Source organism: Hemicordylus capensis, chromosome 1 (genome assembly GCF_027244095.1).
Source record: "Hemicordylus capensis ecotype Gifberg chromosome 1, rHemCap1.1.pri, whole genome shotgun sequence".
Taxonomy (NCBI): Eukaryota; Metazoa; Chordata; class Lepidosauria; order Squamata; family Cordylidae; genus Hemicordylus; species Hemicordylus capensis.
Window position 1 is genome coordinate 148,335,234 of NC_069657.1, and position 11,421 is coordinate 148,346,654.

An 11,421-nucleotide genomic window follows, 5' to 3' on the forward strand; every position below is an offset into this window, starting at 1 on the left:
TCAAAATAATTGAGCAATGAACAGAAATTGATTTTTCAGAAAGTACAGCACATTTTGCAAAATTCACCATAACAATGTGCTCATGATGTAATAAACCATCATGGAAGGACTCTGCCTCTCTGAATCATTAGCATCCAGGATTAATGTATATCATCAGGGGCTTTACTAGGCAGCAGTAAAAATTATGTTGAAAAGAGTTTGCAAATAAGCAGATGTTTGTTGCCTTTTCCTGCTGGATCTGACACTGGTCACATGGGCAGCAGGATCCTGAGGTAATTTCTTCAGCCCCACCTGCCTGCCCGCTCTTGCTTTCCATGACTAACTCATATTTGCTGAAAGGTAGTTTGAAAAGTGGTGGCTTAATCATCAAAAGCAAGAGCTGGCTAGCAGGTGGGGCTGCAGGAATCATGCCAGGAGCCTGATGCCCTTGTGACCTCCCCATCAGATCCTGCAGAAAGACCATGAGAATGACCATTGTTCATTTATGAACAATGGTCTGGATGTTCAGTAAGCTCTCGCCTTATACTGTATTTATTCACATGCTCTCTTTAAAGTGATTTTTATTGCCATCTGGGAAAACCCAAGGACTGACAGAATCACAGCAAGGAAGAGGAGGCTAGGTCCTTACTATTTGACAGCACTTTGTATGCTTCCACGATCTCCTTGGACTTCTCTTCAGCTTCCTTCTTGTTGCCTAGGTTTTTATCAGGATGCCACTTCATTAATTTCATTCTGTACCTGTTCAGTTACAGGAAAGACCACAAACAAATTAGTCTGTTAGTGACAACCCTTAATCCATTCCAGGTTTCCTGCAGTTTTAGTTTTAGAATCCATGGCCAAATCAAACTCATTGGTCATATAATCAAGGACCAACGAAGGGTCATATAATCCAAGGCCAATCAAAGGGGGGGACCACACAATAGATTGGATTAGAGCCTTACTTTTAGTGGAATGCTCCTTGGTAGCTACTTCTAGGAACAAAGAGAGAATTCTGCCCATACAGGGGGTCATTGCACAAGTGGAGATGATCCTTGTGCAGACACAACTCCTCTTTCATTCTCACAAGGAGCTTCTGACAGTGGAGAGACAATCTGCCAAAAGTGAGGCTGCAACCCAATTTGTTTCCAAATGTTTCTGAAGAAGGTGTTAAAATATGGTCACTGTTTCTCAGTGCCACTCCATTACAAATCTCTGTGTCTTATCTTTTAAAATGCACAAATATATATTACTTGGGATTTCCTTTCGGCTTCATTTCTGAAACCTAGGCCATATTTATTGTGAAAAGTGTATGTGGGTATTTCTATTTTTCTGCTTGTACTGCACTCTTTAAGGATAGCTTCCCATGAGTATTTAATATATATCTTCCTTTCTTCGAATTCCACCACCACTAAGGTTCTGAACTGGAATTTTGTTCTGTTTAATATATTGATCTTGAATCAGGGTGACTAGTAAATAGGGATGTGCGAAACGTTTCGGATACAAAACGTTTTGTACCCAAAACAGCCTGTTTCGGGTGTTTTGTAGACAAAACTAAACACCCATTTTCCAGATCCAAACGTTTTGTATAGAAAACAAAACGTCCCTGCTTCAGCTACAAAACGTTTTGTTGTTTCAGACCTCCATTTTGTGGTGATCTCTGAGTCAGTCTCCATTTTTTGTTTGACATCTCTTTGAATTTCCCACCCTTCTAGCCTTCTGATCGGTGACCTAAATCATGGGCTGACCTGCTGACAATTCCCCCCTTGTTCTCCATTGGCTCTTTTGCTTCTTCCCACTCTTTACTGACCCCACATTGGCCAGGGGAAGGGTTGCTAACCCATGGGGTGCTGGGTTCTGTTGATTCTGTGGTGTTCTGAGTGTAGATTTTCTGGTAGCATATGAGAGTGGATTCTTGTTTTTCACTGAAAATCTCATATGCTACCAGAGAATCTACAATGAACACCTCAGAAACAACAAAACCCAGTACCCCACAGGCTTGTGGGTATGGGGGTGGTTGGCACCCTATGTGCACTACACAACCCCTCGCTCTGGGCAACCCCAGTGCCCTCCAAGTGGAATTATGGGGCTGCTGAAACCTAAACCTCCATTATTCCCTATGGGAGAAATCTTAGACACGTAAACTTCATCAAATCACAAAAGATCAGCCCTTTGCCCAATTTTTTTGAAATAATTCTGGAAGTTTCCTTGCCCCCATTGGGCACTACCACCCACCACACTCTGCTCTGGGTCATCCCTTTCCCCTTGATTTGAAGCAATACATTTGCTGGAATCTCCATTATTCCCTATGGGAAAATTCTTAAAGATGTGTAAACTTAAAAAATTCACAAAAAATCAGCCCTTTGCCTAATTCCTTTGAAATTTGGGTGGTAGCTTCCACCCATTGGACACCACCACCACCCACTCTTTTTGCCCTGGGACCCCTTTTAAAAATCCAAATCAATTCGGATTCAGATTCAAAAAATTTGGCTACAAAACAAAACAGGGCTGATTCGGATTCAGAGAATTTGGGTACAAAACAAAATGGGGGTGTTTCGATTCGGATACAAATCGAAACAAGAAAATTCCAGAATGCACACTCCTACTAGTAAACAGTGAAACAAACAATTTTGCAGATAACAATAAATTTTTCAAGGTGTTATGGGCTGTTTTCTTTGTAATATAGTGCCTCTGTAGTCTTTTCTTCGCTCCCACACACATATTCACCCCAATCATTCCTTTCACACACACATTCTCATACACTCCACATTCATCTTTCCCCTTACTTGTCTCATTCTCTCACCCACAAATTACTTGCCTCATTCTTTCTCATACATTCATGCCACTAAGATACCACTCACCTCACACACACAAACATCCCCCATTCGTTCATTCCCTCATTAATATGCACTTCGCTGGTCACTCCAACTTCTAGATCATTTATGAACAAGTTAAAGAGGACTGATCCCAATACCGATCCCTTGGAAACCCCACTTCCTACCTGCCTCCATTGTGAAAACTGTCTATTTATTCCTACTCTCTGTTTCCTGTCCTACAACCAGTTACCGATCCACACATGAACCTGTTCCCTTATTCCTTGACAGCTAAGTTTACTCAAGAGCCTTTTTGTGGGGAACTTTATCAAAAGCTTTTTGGAAGTCCAAGTATACTATGTCAACTGGATCACCTTTATCCACATGCCTGTTGACACTCTCAAAGAACTCCAAAAGGTTAGTGAGGCAAGACTTTCCCTTGCAGAAGCCATGCTGGTTCTCCTTCAACAAGGCCTTTTCTTAGGGGGCAGGGCATCTTGATAAAACCACACCTGTGGCTCTAACTTGAAGCAGTTAATCACACAGCCCGAGGAGGGCACAACGGACTGGGTGGAAAGCAACAACCATCATTTGGGGCACGGGGTGGAGAAGGAAAGTGAGTAAGAGTTGCCGAGCCAGTAATGAGAATGACACCCCCTCAGAAAAGAGAGCGAGGAAGAGCAGAAAGAGATTTCAAGAAGTCAATTTTAAAGGACTCATCACACAGGAATTGGGGAGAGGGGGAGAGACAGATAGCCAGTACTTGGCTGCTGGACCAGGTTAAGCTGCCTCAGCTACTTCTGTTTTCTCCTCTTCCACCCACCCCTGGCCTGGCCACCCCCTTCACCGCAGAGGTCACTGGGAAATGTAGTCTGGCCAGCAGGAAAGCACATGCCAAAGAGGTGAAGAAGCAGTGAAGAGTTCTTCCTAGAACTGCGCAGGCACATGCTGCCTATGTTCAGTCGAGGAGAAAACTCAACAACTTCAGTTAAAAAATTAGTTTGAAAGGCTTTGCACTTTCCCTTCTCCACCTCCACTCCTTCTTCCCCCTTAACCAGGGGCATAACTATAATAGGGCAAGGGGAGACAGTTGTCTGGGGGTCCACTGCCTTGGGGGGTCGCCAAAGGCAAGTCACATGACAAGCTGCGCACCCACCCGGGCTTCCTTCAGTTGTATTCATCCTCCAAAATGGATGGGAGTGTTAAGACCTGGAGCTACCAGAACAGCATGCCTTTCTCTAGTACCATTAAATGACTTGCATCGTCCACAATTTACAAAACCTTTAAAAAAATAAGATTATGTTCTAAAGTGGCATATATATAATTAACTTCAGTGAGCGGGGGGCCCATTTTTAAAATCTTGTCTCTGGGCCCACTCCAACCTTGCTACGCCCCTGCCCTTAACTTTACTAAAGTAAAATGGTCAGCACAGCAGAGCAAGCCTTCAGAGTGTCACTAATCTCCCGCCTTCTCACCACTGCTCCTTCACATAACTTGCACTGCACAGGCACTCTGCCTGCTTGTGCTGCTCTGCCTCCTCCTCTTTCCCCTAGCCAGACTGAGTGAGCCGGGTTTACAGTGGGTGGCGGCAGCAGCAGGTGGCAGACTGGCCTGGCTTGGCCCTGAGTTCCCAGCTGGTGGCAAGAGGTGCCAAGCGGGTGCCCTTGGGTCTCGGGAACATGATGGCAAGCAGCTCAGGTGCCCTGAGAGTGAGTGCACCCCTGGCTGTTGCCATTTTGGCCACTGCCTTAAGACAGCCCAGGCTGTTCCTGTATGCAAGTTGGTATCAAAACCCAGATCATATGAAAGGATAGCAAGCCTATACATAGCAAAGAAATTTCAAGGTGCCACGGACTTTTACACTCATGGCCTTTAGTTTGCATCTCCTCCAGAATGTAGGGTGTGAGTCCACATATCAGCTGGATTTACCCCGAAGTTGCAGCAGGCTATGAGGGACCAGTTCACACATGATTCTGCTTTTCCCCGAATTACTGCTGTGCATTCTAGCATAGCCTGAATTATGTCCTCTATTTGCGGTGGCTTTTTTTATTTTATTTTTTAAAGCACGAGCTTTCTGGTATGCCCCAATGCTTCTCCAGCGATTTGTGGAGGGATCATTACCAATAATTCGGCTTCTTTCAAAACTTGCACTTTCATGGGTTGTTTTTTTTAAACTTCAAGTGGTACCAATCAGCTTCAGAAAGTGTCTGCAGTTTGGGAGGGGCTTTCGCTGGGGATCAGAAGAGGAGGGGTGATGCCTTACCTGCCTGCCCGCAAACCCAGCCATTGCTCCCGCCCCACTTTGTTTTTCTTGCCTCCTGCCAAGGCGGGTCCGATCAGTTCAGTGAGACTGTCCTAATGCATCCTGACACCCACCCTATGCCATGCCTGCAGACAGGAGGGGCTTGGCAGCAGGAGTGACTATCTCCAACCAATAAAAGCTGCTTCTCTTTTTTTCTCTCTCTCTCCGCATCCCCCCCCCCCCGCCCGCCGTTTTGCCGAATTATTGAGCAGGTCGCTCCTTGCCAGGTCAATTTCCAAAAAATTTGAAGGCAACGGGAGAGTCTCACAGTTTGCAAGGAATGGCAAACTTGGGTGAACTAGCAGAACACCAAGTGTCAGCAGAAGGCGCTCCTTGGCAACTTGTCTCGCCAATCTTCTGCAAGGCTAAATGAAGGGGAGTTTGACAGTTGTGTTCAGTATGGTCTGCTCTTTGAATGATTTGCAGTTGCAAGCGCAGAGGGAGGGGTTGTGATAGACTGGTGAAATTCTGTGGAGGGAGTCCAGAAGGAGAGGGGGAGGGAGAAATTCCTGAGTTAAATGCAAGCACAAATGGGGGATGCAAAATGTGGGCTTCTTCTGCTGTTCCGAGCCTTCATGCTTTCCTTCCCTCAACTTAGACCAATGGGTCAGTCTCAAAGGCTTTCTTGTGAAGTAATGTAGAGGCTCTTCCTATGCTTTCAACGTGTACAAGATCCCTTGCTAAAGCTACTCCAGTCTTTGGGCTACTTTGAATTCATACACGAGTCTTTGTCTTTGTCTTATTGAAGCCTGGTTACCATAGGAACATAGATGCTGCAAATCAGGCAGATAGGCAGGCTTTACATATGCAGATGTTGTTGGAGGATGTCTGGAAGCTTGACAATTGAGACTACAAGTTCAATGTAACCTGAGCCCTTTGTGTCTGAGCTGATTCTATGAAGCTGCATAGCAAGCTGTGGGAACGCACACAGGAAAAAGATCTGCGGGGAATGTGGAGAGGAACTGACCCTATGCTTTTTGGATACCCTGCAGCATGAAGCTGTGTCTGGATAACTCCCATCTGGAGCTTTCCTAGACAGCAGGCTTTACCACGAGTTTACTGCAAGTTCAAAGTTGCCCAAAAAAACGACGCAAAAAGTGGATTTTTTAACCCTGGATATACATCGGGCTACACTCTAACATGCCATGAAAAACCCGAATCGTGTGAAGTGCTCCCTGATATCTCGCAGGGACTTCGGGGTAAATTTGGCCGATATGTGAATGCACCCCCTCCATTCCGTAGGAGAAAGTCCCCTGCCCTGAGGCTTTTGAACATGCTTCCTGCTGAAATAAGAGCTCCCCCATCTCTGACAACTTTTTAAAAGGCAGTTAAGACACATTTGTTCACCCAGGCTTTTAACTAGACTTACAGTTTTTAACATTGTGTTAAATTTTAAATTATTTGAATGTTTTAATGTTTAAATTTGTACTGTATTATTGTAAACTACCCAGAGACATAAGTTTTGGGTGGTATATAAATATGTTAACTAAATAAATAAATAAATATAATAATTCTTTGCTACAAGGTGTTGTGATGGCCACAACAACAAATATTTATATACTGCTCTTCAACCAAAGTTCTCAAAGTGATTTACAAAGAAAAATAATACATAAGATGGCTCCCTGTCCCCAAGAGGCTCACAATCTAAAATGATACATACGGCAGATACCAGCAACAGCCACTGGATGGAGGGATGCTGTGCTGGGGTTGGATAGGGCCAGTTGCTCTCCCCCTGCTAAATATAAGAGAATCGCCACTTTAAAAGGTGTCTCTTTGCTCAGTTAGCAGGGCCACGAACATGGGTGGCTTTTAAAAAAAAAAAGGAATAAACAAATCAGTGGAGACAGAACTATCAGTGGCTGCTTGTCATGTTATCTGTTGTGGAAAACTCTCCATCTTCTGAAACAGTATAACTCTTACTTCACTAAGGACAGACAACAGAAGGAAACTATAGGGAAATAGCTGTTTGTGAGCTTCTCAGTGCTGGCTGTTTTTGCCAGAATATTGGATTAGACAGGCTCTGGGGCTGATCCAGAAAGGCAATGTTGCTGTTCTTAAGAGAGTGGTTTGATGACACACACACTTGTATTTGTCTGTAATTTGACACATTCCTGTCTCAACACCACTTTAATATAATTAAAGTGTTGTATTTAATTATATAGGTTCCATCCAGTAATCTTTTGCAGTGTGTTTGTTTGTTTGGACATTTGTCCTGGCGGCGGGGGCAGGGGGGGGATCCTATAGAGAGAATAGGGGAGTAGTCAGAAGGGGAAAGGGTGCGAAAGGAGAAGGAAAGAATGCAGTTGTTGCTGAATAAACTTTTAGTTCGTCCACAGAAGATTTCCTTGTGTGTATGAGGGAAACAGCTATAAAACATAAAGTTGTTTCTACCCCACCATTTCATAGTGATAAATACTTAGCATCTAGCCAAAGGTTCTCAGTCAACCCCAATGTTGGCTTGAAAGAAGCCTATGTGCCTTTATCAGCTGTATGACAAAGCGCTACACAGCAGACACGACACCTTCCATCCCTGGAGCACAGTGACCTCAGATGTTGCATGTGCCAAACATCTTGCAGAATTCTCAGCTTTTAAAGGACAGGCATATCCTCTTGGGGTCAGGAGCTGGAAGCCCTACCCCCGCCCCAAGAGTTCTTTTTGAGGGTGGGTGTTTTTTTTAAGTGTTCTTGCCATTAGGGAAAGTGTGTAGGATCACTTTGTTCCCAGGTACAGACTTTGGTTTCTGGATGTAACAGAAAGGCAGCAAGAAGGGTGCAGCAAGGCTATACAGGCAAGACTGGAAAGTTGGATACTTCAAAGACTGACTTACGCCACTCTAATGTCATCGTGGGAGGCACTTTGAAGAATGCCGAGCACTTGGTAATAGTCCATCTTGGTTTTGGTCCATCCTGTAGAGAGGCCTGAAGGGACACTGGGCTTTCTTGGTAGACCCATGCAGGGTGGAAACAGGTGGGTGCTGTAGATACCTGGCCCTATAGAACAGAAGACAAGATGATACTTTGGAAAGAATGGGACTCTGTCGTTACATTAATCCACCCAAAGTCTAGATACAGCATTATCTTGGCTTGTTACCAAGTAATTGGTTTTTAACCAGCAGCTGACTTAACAGCATTTTGTTGTAGCCTGTCAATCAGTGTTGTTATGTAGAAGTTAGTCCCAGTAGTGGGGATCCTGTAGGGAGTAGGGGGTGGATTCAGGAGGGTAGAGAGAAAGGAGAGGAATGAAATGGAGGCGTTTCTTAATAAGGTTCTCCATTAAACCTGCATAAGATGCTTTGTGTTTACAAAGAAAGCAGACAAAGCATCTATAATGAAAACATTGAGGAATTGATTAGGAGCTGTGATAGAGAAAAGCTTGACATTTGAAGAAAGATCCTTAACAGGTTGTGAAAACAAAGCGTCTGACAGGACCACATACCGCAGAGCAAGAAACAGAATGAGAAATAGCACAATCCCCAAAGGCCAGAGTGGGCCCTGTTAGCCATTTGCAGCAAAATCAATCAAGGTCTTGTGACATCTTCAAGACTAACACATTTATTGTAGCATAAGCATTCGTGGTCAATAATCCACAAACGCTTATGCTGCAATACATTTGTTAGCCCTTTAAGGTACTGCAAGACTTTCTGTTGTTTTTACAATCCCCCAAAGGGTAACTGTTGTGCTCCCCTTGGCTACTAGCACTTTAATCTTCCTCATGGCTGGAAACGTTTCCCTATCAGGTCAGCCATGAGTTTCGGAGCTGTGGAGCATTTTAAAGGCTTCCAGGGAACAGGAACAGGATTTCCTGGGTAGCCAGGGAACAGGATTCTCACACTTCTCTGCAAGAATTGTCTGACAATAATGCTTCAGTATGTACTTCAGCCTGACTAGGTTTCTTCTTTTTAACACACCTAATGCCATAAATGTGGCATTGTTTATCAAAGGGCTGCTGCTTGCAGGGGGTGAAAGATCTGTCCATTTCTGCCATTAGTGATTTAAGCCAGCTCATGTTGATTTTGGGAGGTCCGGAAGTGACCTTATTGGGCAGTTCTGCAACATATATGAAGTGCTGAACAGCTGGGTGAAAACCAAGCCCTACCTCACGGTGTAAAAAAGATTATCCTGTCTTATTGTCCCATCCTTTGATACTCATTTTCCATGTAGGCAGGGCCATAATCTCTGAAGGCTGCTGCCTGGGATGAGGAAAGGAGAGCTTGATTATGATGTCAGGGGTTTTGCAGCTGCCCTCATGATTTGTGGTTGGTTGGCAACAAGAAGGAAACAGGGTGTAAGGTTAAGGCACTCCAGTTCTTTACTAGTACCACACAAATATACAGAGGCTGTGACAAACCACATAGGCAACGTATGCCTCCGTCTCTTATTTAACATGTACAGATAGGAAGTCAAAATAAGGGACTGGGAAACAACAGAACTGAAATTAGGATGTTGGAACCTGTGGCCTCCATAGAATGGGAAAAGAGGTCAAGATTGCAGGCCTGCTTTCCTGGCTGCAGGAATTGCTAATATCCATCCCCAAGCCAAGCATCTTCACAATGCAGCCAAACTTGTTCTGGAAAAAATGACAAATAAATATAACCAACAGCTGAAGAGATTTTTTAGTATGTTTGCTGTGAAGTTGCATCCTTGCTGTTATAAACAGTGGGATTCTCAGACCGTCTGATGGCAAACCTTCCTAAATTGTGTACAACCTCTTTAAGAGGCAAGCCCAGATGGCCCAGATAAGGTCAGCCCCTCCTGAGCAAATATACACCTTTTAAAAGCAGTGATTCTCTTTATTTAGTAGGGGGAGAGCAACTGGTTCTATCCAACCTCAGCACAGCATCCCTCCAGTAGCTGTTGCTGGTGTCTATCTTATGTTTCTTTTTTATATTGCGAGCCTTTTGGGGACAAGGAGCCATTTTATTTATGTATTTATATCTCTGTAAACCGCTCTGGGAACTTTTGTTGAAAAGTGGTATATAATTGTATTTGTATAAGGAGGCCATGTGAGATAATGATGGGAACAGTTTCAGTTTTGCACCAGAAGCCTGTGTGGATGGCTAGGTTTGCATGATCTCCCAAGAGCCTTAATTTATCCCAGGCCTAAGCCCAATTTAGACATTATGCTATACGAGTGCACAGATGTGTGTCTATACACTCGTATATGTGTTTGTATGAATGACTGTACTTGTGTTCATTTTAAAAGTGAACCTAGACATAGGCCCTTCAAATGCATGATACAGATGTATCATGTACATTACGTACTTCTGTACCTTTGTTCAATATATGTGAATGATTATACACAATCAAGGGTGTACACAAAGACAGTCATTCACATGTTGAATGCAAGTACAGAAATACACTTCCTATCTGTACTATGCATTTGAAGGACTTATAGTCCAAGTGCACGCAGGTACAGCCATTTACACAAGCACATGCACGAGTGTTTGTACGAGGAGAGCTGGTCTTGTGGTAGCAAGCATGACTTGTCCCCTTAGCTAAGTAGGGTCTACCCTGGTTGCATATGAATGGGAGGCTACAAGTGTGAGCACTGTAAGATATTCCCCTCATGGGATGGAGCTGCTCTGAGAAGAGCATCTAGGTTCCAAGTTCCCTCCCTGGCATCTCCAAGATAGGGCTGAGAGATCCAAGATAGGGCTGAGAGATTCCTGCCTGCGACCTTGGAGAAGCCGCTGCCGGTCTGTGAAGACAATACTGAGTTAGATAGACCAATGGTCTGACTCAGTATATGGCAGCTTCCTATGTTCCTATGAGTGTACAGATAGCTCTACACTTGTACTGCATAATGTCTGAATCAGGCTAGAGTTACTGGTCTAAGATTACTCAGTAAGCTTCATTGCTGCGCAGGGACTTGAACCTGAGTCTCCTTGATCCAACAGGCAAAAAATCCTGCCTGGACAGACGGGTGGGAACAGAGGCGTAACTAGGGAAAATGGCGCCCGGGGCAAGCACTGAAATGGCGCCCCCCGCGCCACAACATACTACATTATACTTAGGATTTTCCTCACAAGTGCCCGCCGCCGCCGCCAAGCCAGGCCACTGACTGGCCGCCAGGCGCCAGCAAAGCAATGGGGGGGGGGCGCGGGCGGCGCGGAAGGGACCGCTCTTGGGGGAATGGGCTGCCTACGCGCTCCCTTGACTGCTGCAGCGCTGCTGCACTGAGCAGGAAACATTTGTATTAACAAAAAAAATTTGAAAATTTTAAAAAAAAAAATTTGTCATGTTGGCGCCCCCCATGTGACCAGAAAATATGGCGCCCGGGGCACATGCCCCCCCTGCCCCCCCTATAGTTACGCCTCTAGGTGGGAATGT

The 11,421-nt window shown here is 44.6% G+C and overlaps 1 protein-coding gene across 1 annotated transcript in view; it reads right to left on the reverse strand.

The window, feature by feature from the left end:
• LOC128341102 (dnaJ homolog subfamily B member 2-like) overlaps positions 1 to 9,287 on the reverse strand; it is a 53,947-nt gene extending 44,660 nt beyond the window's left edge. Inside the window, exons 1-3 of the mRNA XM_053287194.1 lie at positions 9,188 to 9,287; positions 7,920 to 8,082; positions 629 to 738 (exon numbers count right to left, since the gene is read on the reverse strand). Coding sequence (XP_053143169.1) covers positions 629 to 738; positions 7,920 to 8,044 — 235 coding nt within the window. The 5' untranslated portion in view covers positions 8,045 to 8,082; positions 9,188 to 9,287. The remainder of the gene's footprint in view (positions 1 to 628; positions 739 to 7,919; positions 8,083 to 9,187) is intronic.
• Positions 9,288 to 11,421: the final 2,134 nt, after the last annotated feature.